Source organism: Leuresthes tenuis, unplaced genomic scaffold, assembly GCF_036924035.1.
Source record: "Leuresthes tenuis unplaced genomic scaffold, fLeuTen1.0.hap1 SCAF_17, whole genome shotgun sequence".
NCBI lineage: Eukaryota > Metazoa > Chordata > Actinopteri > Atheriniformes > Atherinopsidae > Leuresthes > Leuresthes tenuis.
Window position 1 is genome coordinate 17,548,747 of NW_027325371.1, and position 17,339 is coordinate 17,566,085.

The following is a 17,339-nucleotide window of genomic DNA, read 5'->3' on the forward strand; positions in this document are numbered from 1 at the left end:
ATTCAGAAATGAACTAGAGAATCGCTCGTCTCCTGACTTCCTAACAGCTTCATACATACTTCACACAGCTCATGTATTCTTGCTAATGTCACCTGAGTCTTGATCTTGGACTGATCAGCGGTTAGCTTCCTACCTGAGAGCGCTCATGCTGCTCAAAAGTGCTTCACCCAACCCCTCCTAGAAAAATAAGCAGAATATCCTTTTATGGCAGTGAATTAGTAAAATGACTGCAGCCACAGTAAGTATGTGAATATGCTGATTGTCACCTGCTGTGTCTCTACAGGTGTGTTTTGGGGAACACTACTATTCTGGCTGAGTTTGCCAGCGAGGAGGAAATCAGCCGTTTCTTTGCACAAGGGCAGTCAATGGCCACTCCCTCCTCCGGCTGGCAGGCCATTGGCTCTTCTCAGAGCAGAATGGATCAGTCTCACCCTTTTCCCAGCCGTGCTCCCGAACCGAACCAGTGGAGCAGCAGCGATCTACACAGCTCTCCCCTCTGGGGCAGGTCCAACTTTTCCAGTAGCCTGTGGGGGAGTCCCAGTGGCACCGAGCCGGGGGGGATCAGCAGCCCCTCTCCAATCAGCTCCTTCCTCCCAGTGGATCACCTGACAGGGGGTGGAGACTCCATGTGAACTACCTGCCAATCACACAGGCTGGAGGGAGGGTCAGTAGAGAATTATCAATAATCAGCAAAAGAAAATAGGGGGGTAAAGGAGAAAAAAAGTAGTTATTAACGCAATGGCACTAGTTGGACTCTTTCTCACTTACAAGATATTCAACAAAGCGGGGTGTCCCATGTGGAATACAAGTTACGTTTCTCTCTGCACATATGTCCACTTTGTTTTCGCCCAAAAACATATCAGTCGGAATACTTGAATCATGCAGGCCAATTCTATAATGTGAACGGATGGATATTTGCTTCCAGGTAGTGCTCTTTCAGACCGAAAAAAGCTTCAGTCGAGCTCATTATTATTATTATTATTATTATTATATATTTTTTGTTTTCATTCGTCATGTTGAATTCCAATTCTTTTTAACGTTTTCTTTTTTGTTTTAGTTTTTTTTCCTTTTTTTTTCTTTTTTTTTTTCTTTTTGCATTTGTTTGCTGACAATGTTGGAGTATGAGCTTTTTTAACTTTGCACTGAATGTGGTTTTTTTCTCAGTATATATAATCTGCAATATAGAGGGAGCAGCCAGTTTTTCCAGTGTAGCTGTTTACTCATTGAGGTCCTTACCGTGTGTATGTGTGTGTGTAAGTACTTTTGTGTGTATGTGATTGCGATTGGTGAATGAGTATGTGTGCGCTCCTCTCTGCCTTGGCACGCCTACCTTACTGCGTTGTCGTGGAGTTCAAGATCAACAGATAGTCAAAGAATGAAACCTGACTTGGGATGATTATCTGGTGATAGAAAAAGTGACATTAAAAAAAAAAAGTATTGCACCGATTTTTGTTTTAAAACTAAAGAACGTTGAGCTCTGCAGTGCAAAGGACTGTAGCCGCAGCTGGGACTAGCAAGCCCCGCCCACTTTAATATAGGGGTGGGGCCTATCTAGCAAGCCCTCTCATTAGCCCCCTTGTGGGCAGGGATGGGACAGCACTTTCAGAATAGGCTTTCATTGTTTTGGAGGTGCCACACTGCAACCTCTTGTTTACAAGACTTAGGAGGCGTAACGTGTGTTCATTCTTCATTTTAAAGAGAAGATTAAAAAAAACGGATTAAGAAAAAAATTTAAAAAATCGAAAATGCACAAAAAAATTTAAAAACCAAAAAAAAAAAGTAAAAAAATTCTATTAAAAAAAAGTACAAAACAAATAAAAAAAAATATAAAAAAAAACAGAAAAAAAGTAAACTCTTATCGAGGATGAAGACGATGCTTTGTAACTCTGGGAAATCGGATCAGTGTTTTTTGGCCATGGCGTTGGTTATTTAAACTATTCCTCTTTGTCTGCTAAATAACCAGCAGTGGTTCTCAGGAAATCATGCCAGTCCCCCCCGCCCCCCACCACCCCTCCCCCCCCCCCCCTTGTAGTTGAATTTAAAGAGAAAAAAGAAACAAGAATAAACTACTACTCCTTGTAGGAAAGGAAAATCCAACTTCTAGCACTGAAAACTATGTATAGGTCTGTAAGTTTTCTTTTTTTCTTTTTTTTTTTTTTTCTTTTTTCTCTGCCAAATAACTGCTTTAAGCTGGAGAAGCTCAACACACTGCTTTCAATATGCTGTCTTTAGGGGGGGGGGGGGGTCTCTGGGGGTGGAGGACGGGCTGTTGAAATCCCAGCGCTCCCTCTCTCCTCCTCCTCCTCCACTCCACTGATGTAAAAAAAATTGTGGGGCGTATTCATTGTGAGCGTGCGACTGACGGTGGAAAATGTTCTGTCTCGTCAAGACTTCTAAACCAAGAGAAAGGCGAATCTGTATCTATGCATACTGTAGCCTCTCGCATTCACATGGCCTACCGAGAGGATTATTATCGTTTTCTTTTTCCCCCTGTGCGTCTCGAAAATCGTTTTAAATGTTTCATTAAGTACAACGAACGCGATTTATTATTTTTTTTAAGTCATTGCCACAAATGGTGTTTCGAGAGAAAAAAACAAAAAAAGGAAGAAAAACTTTAAATCCTGTTTTGGTTGAAGATATTTTAACAGTGAAAAAGTCGTCCGCATTTCATTGCCTTGATCCTAATTGTGTCCGAAGATGCAACAAACAAGTCAAGTGGCTTCTACCTGTTTACAAATAGAATATGATTGTATTGTTGTACTGTTTTTTTTTTTTTGTTTGTTTGTTTTTTTTGTCCTCCTTCGGGTCAGGGGAGGGTGGGGTACTCATCTGAAGTTCCTGACGTCATGAATTGTGTGCGTGAGGATGTGTGTGTGTGTGTGTGTGTGTGTGTGAGAGAACAGCGTGAATGTAAACCCACCAGTGGTGTTTGTTGGAATTGAATAAATACAAGCGTGAATAATAGATTTACTTACCTACCAGTGATTGTTAAGTTACTACGATGCACAATTGTTCGCGGCGAAACGAGACGCTTCAGAGAGTGCGTGAGCAAGAAATCAGCATTAGCGAAGCCATGGACCTTAATTTTCTTCTTTCTTTATTGTGACGTTTTTTTTTTTGTTTTTTTTTCCCCGCGTTGCGCCTGTTGTGTGTTTGTTTCCGCGCAAACGCCCCCACCAACCCCTGCGAGTTAAGTTTATATTTCAGAAGTACTATAAGTGTCGGCTTTAGTTGTTTTTAAGTTTTAGCCGCGAATATTTAACAACTTCAGAGAGCGCGTGTAGTGAGACGGAAACCTTGAGTATTAGCCAGACTTTGACAGTGGTGTGTGCCAGTATTGAACGCTCTTTACCAAATAATTCAATCATACAAAAGATTAGTTTACTTAATTCCACATCTCTTTGCTTAGAATATGTATCTTCTATGTATTTGTTTGGTCTTGTTGGACAGTTGTTTTCCAATGGAACATCTGAACGGCGTTTTCATGTGTTTTTGAGCTAACTTGATTTGACAAATTGAATTGAGGAGCCTTGGATTTTGCACTTGGGCAGATTGTAGGAACGGCGGAAGCAGGAAGAGCACAGCCGAGTCGGGCGCACAGGCGTTAACTTTCCGCCGCTGTCTGAGGGAGAAAGGTGCGCCTTTTGAGAGCGGCAGGGCAACTTTGTGTGGCTGTGTCTGCTGAAGTGAAAGGTGTGTGTGTGTTTGTTTACGAGCTCCGGCCAGAGACGATGGTGCTTTGTTGGGCGCAGTTAAAGGAGCAGGGGTGGGGGGGTGCTGTTATGCTCCTTCTGTGTTCACTCCTCCTTTCGCCTGGGCTGGCCAGTCAGAGCGGTAAACTCTCCTCGCCGCCTGAACTGAGCCAGAATGTAGCTGATACGGTTTTTTTAAAAAAAAGGCTTCTCTGGCTCCTCCTCAGCCTCAACTATGAAACCACCGCATGGGAAAGGTCAAAAACAACAACCACCGCTCATGGTTTGTTGGATATGAATTAAGAATTCAGCTGCTCTGACCATGCCCGGTTGTCATGGTGATTGCTCGTGACTTGAGCTCGACTGAAACGAGGCGGGGTTTCACATTGGCAGACGGGTGTGACCTGCGATCGGCTGGCTCTTCTCGGCTCTTCAGGGACACAGGGTTACACTTGCCTCTTTGCCGGCTAATCCAGAACCGGCTCTCCCTCTCTGAGCCCCTGAGCTTAACTACCAGAGAGGGGATGGAAAAACTGACAGGAGCTTCGGGGCAAGTGAACTTGAAATAGTCTTTTTACTGCTCATTGAAATGACTTAACACTTAGTTCATTCTGATTTTGGCAGTGTATCTTTCTTCGTGCTGATCTGGGAGCAGCTTTGTCCCTCTTCAGTACCCTTACCTTAACCATTCGGGGGACATTAACTGACCCCTGATCAGCAGCCTGGGAGTCAGCATCGCTTTGCTGTTAGAGAAGGGACAAGCAACGCCTGTAAAGCGCCTCTCGATGATGTTGTTACTGTTTAGGTCCCCAGCATTACCTCGCTGTCTTTCTGTCACGTCCAATCTACTGTCAGCTTGTGTGTGTGTGTATGGGTGTGTGTGTGTGTGGGTAGGGGAAGAGGTTGAAACCCATTCTTGTGCAGAAACATTGTGTGCGTATGTGTGAACTCATTATCATGCCAAATCGAGGAGGGGAGGGTAAGAGGGGAAGGAAAGGGATTGATTTGTCGTTGTTGTTTTTAGTTGTGTGCAAAATGTGTATTTAAAAAGCTGGACAATGTTAAAAATGCTTGAAGAAAAAAAATTTGCAAAAAGGATGATGTGAGGAAAACCACCAAGAGCAATGTACAATCCCCAGGGCTGCCAAGCAGCTTCCCGACAGGGCCAGAGGAGGGGAGGGAGGAAGGAAAGAAGGAAGGAAAGAGGGGCAGGAGAGGAGGGAAGCAGGCTGGTGATACTCTACTACTTTTTTAATATTTAAGAAAAAAATGTGACTCGTTGTGTTTCTCTTAACTATCCTGTGAGTAAATGCTATATTATATCATAACACACACACACACACACACACACCCAACGGCTCTTACAGTCGATCAAAAGCGCTAAGGCTATTGTTTTTCTTTTTCTTTTTTTGACTGAAAAAACAACGAAAAAAACCACAAAAAAAAAAACAAAAGAAAGAAGAAGAAAATAATACAAAAACATAATACAAAAACTGTGAGAATCTGCTGTCTTTGTCATTTTACATTTAGTATGACCACACAAACAAAACCCTGAAAAGCTTTAGTCTAACCAGCACAAAGATGTGGGTGGGGTGGCGGGTGGGCTTCGGGGTGGGCGAGCAGGGGTGTGGGGGGTGGGGTTGTCGTTCAGAGAGACTATGCAGTGGAGTGTTGAACCCAGGCTTCCATGTCCACCTTGGGTTTCATTTTTCCCTTCTTTAAATAAAAATGATGAAAAAAAAAACTAAAGGAAAAAAAAATCCCAATTATTTTTTTTTGTTTGTTTTTTTTTTAAAACAGCTGAGATGGGATTCCAAGTAATATTCCTCAAACGTATTGTGCCATCTTTGAATCGTACTTCTAGTACTACTACTACTAATAAAAACCTGACAAAACCTTTATAACCTAGCAACCGTCGGGCCAGTTGTAGCAGGAGAGGACAGGTAAAGATTTGCAAAGTCCACGTCTTTATTTTCACAGCTCGTCTCCTCGTCACTCCGAGAGGAGCGAAGGCCGGTGAAACTGCAAATTTTACACGACGATGTTTTTTTTTATAGAGATTCTATCAATCCAGTGTGTAGTTGAATCACCTGTAAAACCTATTATGCACATTGCTTTGAGGAGACTGTTGAAACTATATATAATATATATGAGAATCTAAACGTACAGTGTCTATAATCGCAGAGGGGACGTCTTCCTCTCAGACAAACAAAAACAGGAAGTAACTTTTTATTTTCAAACGTCTTCCTTGGCTCGTCAAAGGATTTTATCTTAAACTTCGGTGGAATCTGCACTTTTTGAAGGACAATCTTTATTTGTATGGGTATTAAAAATTGACAAAAAAAAAAAACGAAGTCGCCTGATATTAATGGTGTAGAAAACCAACTCCAGTGTGCTCTAATAATGAATGTCTCCACTGATGCTGTCTATTTGTTTGGTTTCATTTAATTTGTTTTTTTCTCCTTTGTTGCTTGGTTTGTTCTGTAATTTTTTTTTCTTTTTCTCCTTATTTTTTCTGGATTTTAGTGCTCTTAAGAGAATCTGTACTAAGGTGTAGAGTAGTAAGTAGTAGGTCTTCTGTTGGCTGTACTCGTATACTGATTACTGTTTGTAACCCTCTGGCTCCTGCAGCCGGCATACAAAGCTGTATAACTTGGGTACAACCCTCAATAAAAGACTAACAATGACACAGTGGTTGCTTCTCTGATTCTTAAGGACACGTAGCAAAAACTTCTCATCCTTTTTCTTCCACCTTCATAAATTGCATGTTTTTGTGGCATTTCCAGACTGAGAATGTCCACGAGAGCCAATAAGGTGGCTGGCTGACAGGTGTTCGCATGCTTGTGGTCCCTTATGAAAAACCCAAACAGCACGTACAGAACCATATGGGACAGGTTTCTTTTTATTGATTTTATTCATGAGAAATTCTACATCAGAACCACAGGCTGGGCGCTGGAAGAAAAATAAAAATCAAAGCTGTGTCATAGTCTCGTTTAATTAAGTTGTTTGTTTTTTTTTTTTTAAATCTCCGAGCTCCCAAAAACAATTAAATACAGTCAAACACAAGACACAGCAGGCGACGCAGACATGTCTTTGCAGTGGACAAAAGAGCTGACGAGGTTCAAGTGAGAAATGGTTCGGTGCCCATCTGCTTCACAAGTACTTTCTGTGGGGGGGGGGACTCACCCTCTGGAGGCAGAAAAAATAAAAAATCAATACCAACAAATGATGTCGGAGGGATCTGACAGGCAGAATAAGAGGCTGACGCACCTGCTTCTGGTGAACTATAGAACAGATTATTCATAAACGTCTTTCTTGTCTGCGATGTACTGTACAATCTCCGTTGGAGTCATCAACTTCTCTGCTTCTGCATCTGGGATCTCAAAGCCTGCGGCAGAAGCACACAAAACACAAGGGCCCTGTCAACAAAAAGGCTCATCTGCAGTCTGCGACACGTATGACTCCAATTAAGAAATTTGGACAAATATACAGCCACAGGTGGTCGCTGCCTTTATACAGCGTTTACAGCCGTGCACCTGATCCCAAGCCACAGCCTTTTTTTTTTTTTTTTTTTTTCTATGCAGTGCACAGTCTACCTCCTGAAAGGCCAAGCTAAGTTTGCATGCTGGTTCTTACCAAACTCATCCTCCATGGCCATTATGATCTCCACCTGGTCCAAGCTGTCCAAACCCAGATCTTTCATGAAGTGGGAGGATGTTTGCAGCTATGGGACACAAATTCAGAAATTGTAATCTCTTACGGAAATCAGACATCCTGCAGATCATGATTCAGATGATGAATGTTCCTCAACCTGAATGGATACTTCACAAAACAGCTGGCCAACTTCTTCTTAGTATGAATGTTTTCTGACTTTTCTGAGTAACGCAAGCCACAAATATAAATCTGTTAATGCATTCTCTGGCCTCCATCACGCAGTTTTACACAGAAACCGTTACATGTCACAGTCGCAGCTAAAAGCAAGTAGTTTCTGAGGAAGCTGGGACCTCATTCTCACCTTCTCTGGGTTGATCTTGTCATAAAGCTTCAGAACGTACATGACGCGGTCTTTGATGGTTTCTAAGGTGAGGGGGGGCAGGTCTCCATACTGTCGGCACGACACACCAACCGAGGAGATCTAAATGGAGCCAAGAGGAAAAATAAAAATGGAGGTAGTGTTCATTCAACCCTTGAATCTGCTTGATTCAAGGAAGCACAGATCACGTTCTTTCAAGATAAAACGTTTGTGTTGAGTGACCCATGTGAGACACAGGCATAAACTGCTGCCACATGTAAAATACAAAAGTGTCTGAAACTGAAATATTGACCCCAATATTGACTGTTAGTTGTTGAAAAGACACGTTAATGTTGTGATGTAAAGGGACTGAGTCATCAATAAGATGAGAGAAGCGTTCCCATTAGCATCCTTAAACCCGCTGGAACATTATTTTATTATCAATATGTACATCATTATAGTTTGACTTCATTCCATGCGATAGAAATCACAGTTGTCTTCGACTCCATCTCGATGTTTAAAATACATAGACAGAATCACACGACATCCTTATCGTGGACATTATTCCATTATGATGACATGGATAAAATGTTATCCTCACTCTGTTATATTGTTGGAGGACACTTCGCGACTGCTACACAACTTAATATTTATCACCATCATTGATTAATAGCGAACTATGACTGTTTGTGCAACGTTGATATAAGCTTGGGCTTCATGTTGTTCTAATAAGCAGGTAACATAAATACAATAACACAAGCATGTTAATGAACTCACCTACTACGCTAACAAGCTAGCTTGCGATGCTAACGAATTAGCTAGCTTGGTGAGAGGCAATCATGGCAGTAGAGTAATCAAAATATGCTGTTACATGATGTCATGAATTTTGGGCTGAATGTCACGCCAACAAATATCAATTCGAAGCCAAACAAACCTCTGCACGGCATCGTTAACCTGTAGCAGACTGTATTAGCCTGACAGTTTTGAAAGACATCGGTAGGTCAAAGCTGCGAGCGGTAGGCCACGACTATGTTAGCGGGGACTCACCCGGCTCTGGCCGAGCCACCGCGTCCTCCGGCTGTCTGCGGCGAAGGAGAGAGGTCGGAGGATGGTAGCTGCCGGGGCAGAAGCGGCTCTCACTGCGAGGTTGCCAGAGCAAAGCCTCAGCGAGGGCCGGGCGAGCGAGCGGACACACTGCTGCAGGACACGAGCCGCCATGACGGAGAGAACTTACTGGTGGTTCACCAGCGTGCAAGGCAAAGAAGAAGAGTCGAGGTCAAGGGCTCCGTGGTGCGCATGCGCGCAAGAAAAGCCGCGATTTTATTTAGCATTTTACAGTTAATTTGTGCTTTATATTGTGTAATTTACTAAAGATACGTTTAGAAAATGTTTACTAATAAACATGAATTTTGATTAAAGGTAAAGTTATAAAAATGCCAAGAGATAAATATTCGACTCAGGGAAGACTAATCGATCACAGAACACCTTTGTAATGACATGGTTGAATTACCTAAAAGGGCAGAAAACAGTCAAAAACTTGCGTGCATTTGAGTTGTCTATAATGGTACATTTAAGGTATAGAAAATCATATAAAGGTAATTATGGGTAAAAATCAAATGATCCATTTAAACAGAGAAGTGTGTGTCTCATTAGTTTATCTTATTGGCAAGGCAAGGCAATATTATTTATAACCATTCATACACAAGGTAATTCAATGTGATTTACAAGAGAAATACATTAAAGGAACAATAGATCATTAAAAACAAAAGCTAAAAGCAAGAAAAACAGTGCAGAAAATGCATTTAAAAAGCAAACATGAAGCATAAGTAACAGCAGACAAATATAAAAACAATAGCTACAGATTATCCTATAATATCTGGTTCACTGGTAAGCTGCAGTAAATAGTAATGTTTTACGCCCTGATTTAAATGACTTGACAATTTCAGCCGACCTCAGATATTCTGGAAGTTTGTTCCACAGGCGGGAAGCATAGAAACTAAAGGCTGATTCGCCTTGTTTGGTTTTGATCCTGGGCACACTGAGTAAACCTGTTCCAGATGATCTGAGGGTTCTGGGTGCTTCATAACGTACAAGTAAATAAGAGATGTATTGATTAGTGCATTAGTATATTGATTGATTAATATATTCATTAGTTCTCTCATTTTTGGATGCTCTTCCTATTTTCTATTTTAATTTTTGCCTATTATCATCATTATCATAATCATGCTTGTTTATTCTGAAATTGTATATTTTGGTTTATTCTATTTTATTTGTGTGTATTTGTGCGCGCGCACTCGTTCGCTTTTCCTGTCAAAGTTATTACGTCACATCCGGCCCTGCGCAGAAGAAAGGAAGTGGCAACGGCTGCCAGCGGAGCTCCAAGAAGAAATAGATGTTTTAGCTACATTATCGACTTTAAATTGCTGTCTTTGAGATTTTATCAAATTTTTCACCATGGAGCTGTCTGAAATATTGTACAACAAAGCGGAATATATTGAGACGGTAAAGCCTGGGTTTTCAGCCTCTGTTTTAGCTAATGTGGCTCTCATTTCGGCTAACTTGTAGCTGAGGCTGAAAAGGGCGTTGTATTTACTGAGATGGAGAATAAAAACGCTCTACTACAAATGATAACTGTCGTTTTATTGCAGGCTTCTGGCAACAAAGTGAGCAGACAGTCAGTGCTGTGTGGGAGTCAGAACATCGTTCTTAATGGCAAAGTAAGAAAATTAAAAACACACCTGAGTAGCAGTTTAAAGAGCTCACAGTGCTGTCAGTGTACAACACGGAGCTGCATTACAGCTTTGTTTGTTTGGGGTTTCTGCTTCAGACTATTGTCATGAATGACTGCATCATCAGGGGGGACCTGGCTAATGTCCGAGTGGGGAGGCACTGCGTTGTGAAAAGCCGGAGTGTCATACGACCACCTTTCAAAAAGTTCAGCAAAGGGTAAAGCATTCATTCGTGCTCGAACTTAACACTGATTGTAGTTTTTGATACTTTGACAAGTTGATTCATGTTTTCACTGGTGTTTGATTGAAGCGCAGATGGCACAGTTGCTAAAAACATGCGCACAATCAAGATGGAAGTTAACTTTTTGTCAGTAAACTTAACCATGAATTAACTGGTTCTCTCTCCACTTTCTGGTTGCTTGCTCGTCCCTCAAATAGAGATGTGAGCTTTCATTTCTCTTTCCGCTCTACTTGCTCCCCTGCAGAGTGGCGTTTTTCCCACTGCACATCGGAGACCACGTCTTTATTGAGGAGGACTGCGTGGTGAACGCGGCACAGATCGGCTCCTACGTCCACATTGGCAAGAACTGCGTGATAGTGAGTGAGATGAAAGCGCACACACAAACAGTCTGTGAGCGTTTCAAGGCAAACTCTGCCCAAGAGAGAGGCAACATGGTCTGAAACGGTCTCCTCCTGCCTGTGGTGAAGTAGTCACATGCTGGTCATGTTAAAACAAACTGAGCAGTGATGGCGCCAAACTGCTGGGAGGCAGATTTGAGCAGCAACCATCAAAAAAGGGATTGAATTTCAAACACGAAACAGTGACTTACATTGTTCAGGATGCTAGGGTAAGCTCTTTATATGCTTTTTACAGTTTGTTTAGTCATGTACGCCTTTTTTGAGAATTGTCGCAGAGATGCTGAGAGGAAACATGGAGAACATCTCCTCTCAGGCTTCCTGTTGGAAGATGCTGTCACAAGCGGACATCTCTTTAGTGCAAGTGGAAACGCACCAAGTGTGCACTGAGATCCAAACATTCAGGCCCTATTCACGCCCGGTGCTGGCATGCGTCCTGGGTGATCCGATTGCAAGTAAACGGCATTAAAATCCATCCCTGCATGTGTCCCCCGTTACCAGTTGTGACATTGACTGCTCTGTATGCAGGTAGAACCGTCTGCTGAGCAGCTGACAGAACATCAGCAGGTCTATTGATGTGTCTGTAAAGATGTTTCAGAGTCACTCCCGTGACACCCTTACTGTGGATTTATTCACTGATATTTTAGCAGACTCATTTGCGCAACAGACCATATATGAGAGAAGTGAAGGAGCATTTAAATAAATCGTTGATAGGCGTTGGTGTACCTGTTAAAGACACACTGAAACTATACAACGTAGCTGTGTACCAGTGACATAACTGTTTGGAAAACCAAAATTCTTGTGATATGATTAATAATGCAAACTGTTGCTGTAGATCTGTCACGTGTTCTTTCTTATAAGTTGCATATAAACTTTTTTGACGCTGTGATTTTGTTGGCTTGGGAACAAGCGCAAGGACACTGTTCAGACTGCCTAAAGAATTAAGTGTCCTGAAACACCTTCAAACCGTCCCGAATGTGTTCACGCATGCATGCGTCGGGCGTTGTCCAGGTGAGATCGGATCACCCAGGAATCATGTTGAGTTCTAATGTGAGCAGGGTGTTTCACCATATTTGGAATGTGAATGGAAGTGCGTACATGGCGTTATCGAAGGACTGCCTACTGAACTGACACCTCCTGCGTAAACGGCAGCTTCTGTGCGAAATGTTTGGCTTGTTGATCCAAAAAATATTGCCAAACCAAAGTCCAAACACATTGAATGTGTTATTACCTGTGTTATCAACTCAGTAAAGGAAACTATTGGAGTAGGTTGATTTATTTAATTTTTTTGTGTGTGTCACATGCAGGGTCGACGGTGTGTGCTGAAAGACTGCTGCAAGATCTTAGACAACACCGTGCTCCCTCCCGAGACAGTGGTCCCGCCTTTCACTGTCTTCTCCGGATGTCCAGGTCAGCAGTCAGCAGGACACATGCCTGATCGGCGCACAAATGTCTCAACTCTCTCTAATAGAGTCCTGAACCTGCGCCACCTCTGACTCTGCTCATCTCCTCTCTTAGGTTTGTTTTCAGGGGAGCTTCCGGAGTGCACTCAGGACCTGATGATCGACGTAACCAAGAGCTACTACCAGAAGTTTCTGCCCCTCAGCCAGATCTGAGTCCCACTCCCAGACTCTCAACCAGGGCCTGTCCTCTGCTCAGCCAGTCACAGCCGGATGTTGGGGGCTCGCGTCAGACAACAATGGACTCTGAGAGCTCAGCCTCAATCCTTCATCTTCGAGTTTTACAAACATCCAGTGTGAGGTATTGATTATAAGAACAGGCACTTAGAATGGTCTATCACAGCTGCACAAAATTATGATGCGAATGTGCCACTTAGCTTTCAAATCCAGAAATCATTTGAGACGCTTAAGTGCAGACGCAGCACAAAACCATAAGACACCCTAAACTTGTCTTTCATACAAGTACCAAAGTTTTCCCTGCCGGTGTGTCATGGAAAACCGAAGGACCTGCTGGAAAAGAAAAGTACCGGGTCTGTGGCTTTCTGACAGTTATGTCAGAGCGAAACGGTGGAGGAGCGATGAAGGATGAGTTAACTTGGCTTATGATATTTAACACCGACGGACCAAAACGGTAGCAATGATTCCTTAATGTTTGCGACACTAGTTCTACACTCGGTGAAGAAAAAATGTTGTTAAAGGACGTACTTTTTCTTTTTTTTTTTGCTCTCTCCTTCACTGAATAACTGTTCAACACTTTAATCATTTTTATTTAATATTCTCAATGTGTTAAATTTGAACATGTTGCTGGAAAGCCGTCTGTGCGACAAGTCTTTCTTTTTCTGTGTTCAAATACTGCAGCTAGCTCTTAAATATTTAAGCATATAAATAAATGTAAATGCGTCTCAAAGGTATGAAGTGCGTAGCGTTTATGTTGGATTATGTTCTAATTACTGGATACAAAGGTACCTTTAGGAGTACTGCCTCACATGCAGTGCTACAAATCAGTCTTTCATGTGCGATCTCAAGTTTGTGTATTAAACGCAGCAAATGAGGTACAAGTTTCTGGCTCTGGCCACATGACACCTTTTCTTCTAATAGTTTGCACTTTTGAAGGTTGTTCTGTGAGGTTGAAAGATGCCTTTCCTGAACGTGACTAGTGAATTAATCCTATTTAAACAGCTACACTGGGAGCAAGACAGTGTGGGCTCGTCTTCCCTTATTTTCCCCACTAGTCTGTTTCTAACGCGAGCTTTTGGTGCCCCCTTGTGGTTATCATCAGTACTTCAGAGCTTCAACGCTAATCCCCATTTCAGCACATCCTTACTTCAGTGTTTTGGTACTTCAGTACAGGAGAAAAGATAACTGATGAACAACGGAGTAATGTTAACTGGCACATTTGTTTCTTCAACATATTGAAATGTGAAAATTTTCCCTCCTTTTGCCATAAAAGTTTTTTTTTTTTTTTTTTAAATACTAATTTCCACACCAGACATCTGCAGGTCCTAACCACACCTATTTATCGGAAGAACCTGTGTTTGAGAGCAGCTTCCACATTTAGACTTGAAAGGTTCACTCTTGAAAAAAAGCGACTTCCTCTAAATCAATTACCAAATGCAAAAGAGCTGCGACAGAAGGTAGTCTGTGTGATAAGTTAGAACTTTGTAAATCAAAACAGTCAAAACCCAACCTTGCATTTTCCTTCTTTTTTTTTTAATGAAACATAGCCCATTCAAGTCAAACTCAATTGTTTTATTTATTTTACAATGTGGACCACATATATCATACCAATAATTAAATGTTAAGTATATAGATTAGCCATTTATCTTTTTATTCTTTTTTTTTCTTTTTTAAACAAATAAGTATCAAGAAACAGCTGATAATAGTGTTGGCTCCAGAGACATGTGGCATGAGTCAGCCTTTTGAAACTATGTTGGTGACGCCTGGCTCAGGGAAGAAAGGGAAAACGTTAAGTGCCACCTCTATCCTCTACTGTAACCACGCTAACCAGTGAAGAGTGGGGGCGACGTCTACAGGTTCAGTATTAGTTATTAAACATAGAACAATCCCTCTTTGTTGCCAATTTTGTATTTAAATCCGGGGGAAAAAAGAAAAAATCTTCCAGTCAGAATACTTCCCACCATCCCTTTAACTGACGTGTTATTACAACAGAACACAGAGATGTCGTAGCTACTGTTTTTTTTAGCTAAAACACCCAGTTTAGTTTCAGTCAAGTCTGCTACCGACACCAAAGCGGAGCGTCAAGACACACAACAGTGAGCTCAGCGTGGAAAAGAGGAAGCATTTTTAAAAGAATTCCTCTGATTGAATGGATCATGTGGACAGGTCATCGATTAGGATTCACTTATCTAAGAACTCTGCCAGGGGTGCTCCGCAAGGTCAAAAGACCGAACTGCAGATCATTTGAAATGTGACTTTTGCGTTGTTCGGAAGCATCTTATTTATGTTATATTAGTCACTACACCTGACACGGCTGGAACTAATCGCAGTGCGCCGGTTGCCATTTTCCACCCAACACAGATTACAATGATCAGAGACTCTGCAGGCAAATGAAATACGTGTTGTTTTTTCCCCCTCCTCAAGTCAAAGTCTCCATTGTCATCCGTCTCATTAAGCGGTTTTATTTACAACCACTTAAAAGCTCCAGATGCTGAACGTCTTTTCAACGATTCTCGGCCTAAAATCTTGTACGAAAAAAAAAAAAGAAAAGGCAACTTATCACACAAAAGAAACCATGAAATCAGTGACCAAAGTGTAACAGAAATGAACAGCTGGCATGCTTTGAACAACTGAAGAAAATCCACTTTTTAGGGCAGGAAAAGATGAAGGTGTGAACGAGTCAAAATGAGCAAAACGCAGTAAGAAACGGGTATCTCTCAAATTAGCTCCAACGGGTATCGCAGGTAGAAATGTATACCGACTTCTACCCCAGACAGTTCGATGACGACCTACTACGGTGGGCGCCGCTATAAATAATTCTAATTGGTTTCTGAACACAATTCAAGATTTGTCTTCAAAATAATTTACGGTATTCCACAGCACCCAGAAACAGGGTGGGTTTAGCTCCTATAATCTGTTGTTACCACCCAAAAACATGGCAAAAATCATTCACCAACTGCTAAATGTACCCATATTTGCTGATTTATTTATTTTTTTCCCGATATCTGCGGCCCTTCCTGTATTCCCACGCTGAAGGATGGAAGGCGGTAGTCATTTCGAGAAGGAAACGAGCCCCGAGTTGCATGAGTCATTACAAAAAAAAAAAAAAGACCCATCCACATGTTATTAATGCACACATCCCTTTCACATGAAGCAGACGATACTCGCCCCGTGTCCGACGCTGTTAGCCAGGTTAACAGCATCTTGCGTGCGCTGTAGCACGTTTGGTGGTCATCAATGCGTGCTTTGTTGAAATTTTGCGATTTTCTTACAGCACCAATTCTTTTCCAATAAGTTAAGTCATTTGTCTGACGGTGAAGGACTCCAAGACACCGAATGTTGACAGACAGAAAATGATCCACGCCATGGTTGAATACTTTTGAAGGAGTTGCTAGAATCAAGTGCTCTAATTTTTCCTAAGCACCTAAACAAGCGGACCTGCTTAGGGGCTGGAGAGGCTACACGTGGAAAACGATGGAAGAGTTGATTTATTTGCTTGAGTCAGAGGTGAAAGCTAAGTGCAAAAATACTTATTGCAACTAATCAGAATCATCACACGACCACATTAAACAGCAGCTGTGTTCATGAAAAGACTAGGGGTAAAGGAAGAGAGGGCATCACAGTCAGAAAGGGGCCGTCTGAGAAGCTGTGTACACACACACACACACGCGCGCACAAACACACACACACAATTTCTTTGCCATTATACAGAACAGAAAAGAAGAAGCAGAAATTACGTAAATTAACTTGGCTATTGCAGCTGCAAACCTAGAATTTTAACACTGGTGGTTGACTATTTAAAATTAAAAAAATAAAAAGGTGACCGCAGAAAGTCGAGCCACAGTTGAAGCGAAGTTGTGAGCAGAGAATATGATCCGAATGTCCAAACATTAACAGCCTGCTATTAGAAATTAGATGCCGTCACCCTAGTAGCCAGAGATATGTAACTGGTGGCAGATGAGGCTGGGCTGAGGCCACACATGTACGACTAGGCGAATTAGCTCCACCGCTGACAGACGACATCATTTAAGAGCTGCAACGATGACGTAACAGAAAACACAAGTGGGTTGTCTGATCAAGGGGCGAGTCTCTGACAAAGTTAGGTCCAACATTTGGCGAGCAACCCAATCCACTGAGAGAAACAATTTGATCATGGCCCTCACTTCCTTATTAAGGTGGTGGGTGAGGATGAGTGGGTTTAAGGGAGGGAAGGGCACAAGCGTGTCAAAAAAAAAACTTTAAAAAAAAAAAAAACTAAATCAAGTGGCTTTTGCTTGTCAAAGCAGCGCGGCCCATCTTCACTCCTTGAGACCTGTCGGCATCCCAGAATCAGTCAGTGACCGTCTTCATTGTCTCCTTTCCAGGGCAGCGAGGTATGAGGAATGTGTGATGTTGTCCAGACTTCCCACTCACACATTGTTCTGATTGTGGATCGGTGATTTGTACTTAGTGTTGGGAAAGGAGACAAGGAATAGAATTCATTCAACAGAACAAACCCGACTGGGAGCATTCAGGCCCCATCTCCATTTTCAGCCCATGCATCCGAATGTCTGTCTGTATGCCGGCACATCTGTACCACATCAGCCATTCCGTCCCCTCTCCTGGACTTGGCGTTGAAGACTACCCCCCCAAT

The 17,339-nt window shown here is 42.2% G+C and overlaps 3 protein-coding genes across 6 annotated transcripts in view; 2 read left to right on the plus strand and 1 right to left on the minus strand.

Annotated features, from left to right (window-relative positions):
• The window catches only part of LOC140272728 (trinucleotide repeat-containing gene 6A protein-like), a 34,459-nt gene extending 28,080 nt beyond the window's left edge, over positions 1–6,379 (plus strand). For all 4 annotated transcript variants that reach the window (XM_072368135.1, XM_072368136.1, XM_072368137.1 and 1 more), the window contains one exon: positions 284–6,379. In XM_072368135.1, the coding sequence (XP_072224236.1) occupies positions 284–632 (349 nt within the window). In that variant the 3' untranslated portion in view covers positions 633–6,379. The remainder of the gene's footprint in view (positions 1–283) is intronic.
• Positions 6,380–6,587: 208 nt separating this feature from the next.
• ndufab1b (NADH:ubiquinone oxidoreductase subunit AB1b) lies at positions 6,588–8,972 on the minus strand. Its single transcript, XM_072368159.1, has 5 exons — positions 8,752–8,972; positions 7,708–7,827; positions 7,329–7,416; positions 6,963–7,080; positions 6,588–6,881 (listed from the first exon to the last, which is right to left on the minus strand). Exons 1-4 carry the CDS (start codon positions 8,920–8,922, stop codon positions 6,989–6,991), a joined length of 471 nt encoding a protein of 156 aa, XP_072224260.1. The 5' UTR covers positions 8,923–8,972; the 3' UTR covers positions 6,588–6,881; positions 6,963–6,988.
• A 1,074-nt stretch (positions 8,973–10,046) lies between these two features.
• dctn5 (dynactin 5) lies at positions 10,047–13,440 on the plus strand. Its single transcript, XM_072368157.1, has 6 exons — positions 10,047–10,206; positions 10,353–10,421; positions 10,532–10,650; positions 10,919–11,030; positions 12,377–12,479; positions 12,588–13,440. The coding sequence occupies exons 1-6, from the start codon at positions 10,159–10,161 to the stop codon at positions 12,683–12,685; spliced, it is 549 nt and encodes a 182-aa protein (XP_072224258.1). The 5' UTR covers positions 10,047–10,158; the 3' UTR covers positions 12,686–13,440.
• Positions 13,441–17,339: the final 3,899 nt, after the last annotated feature.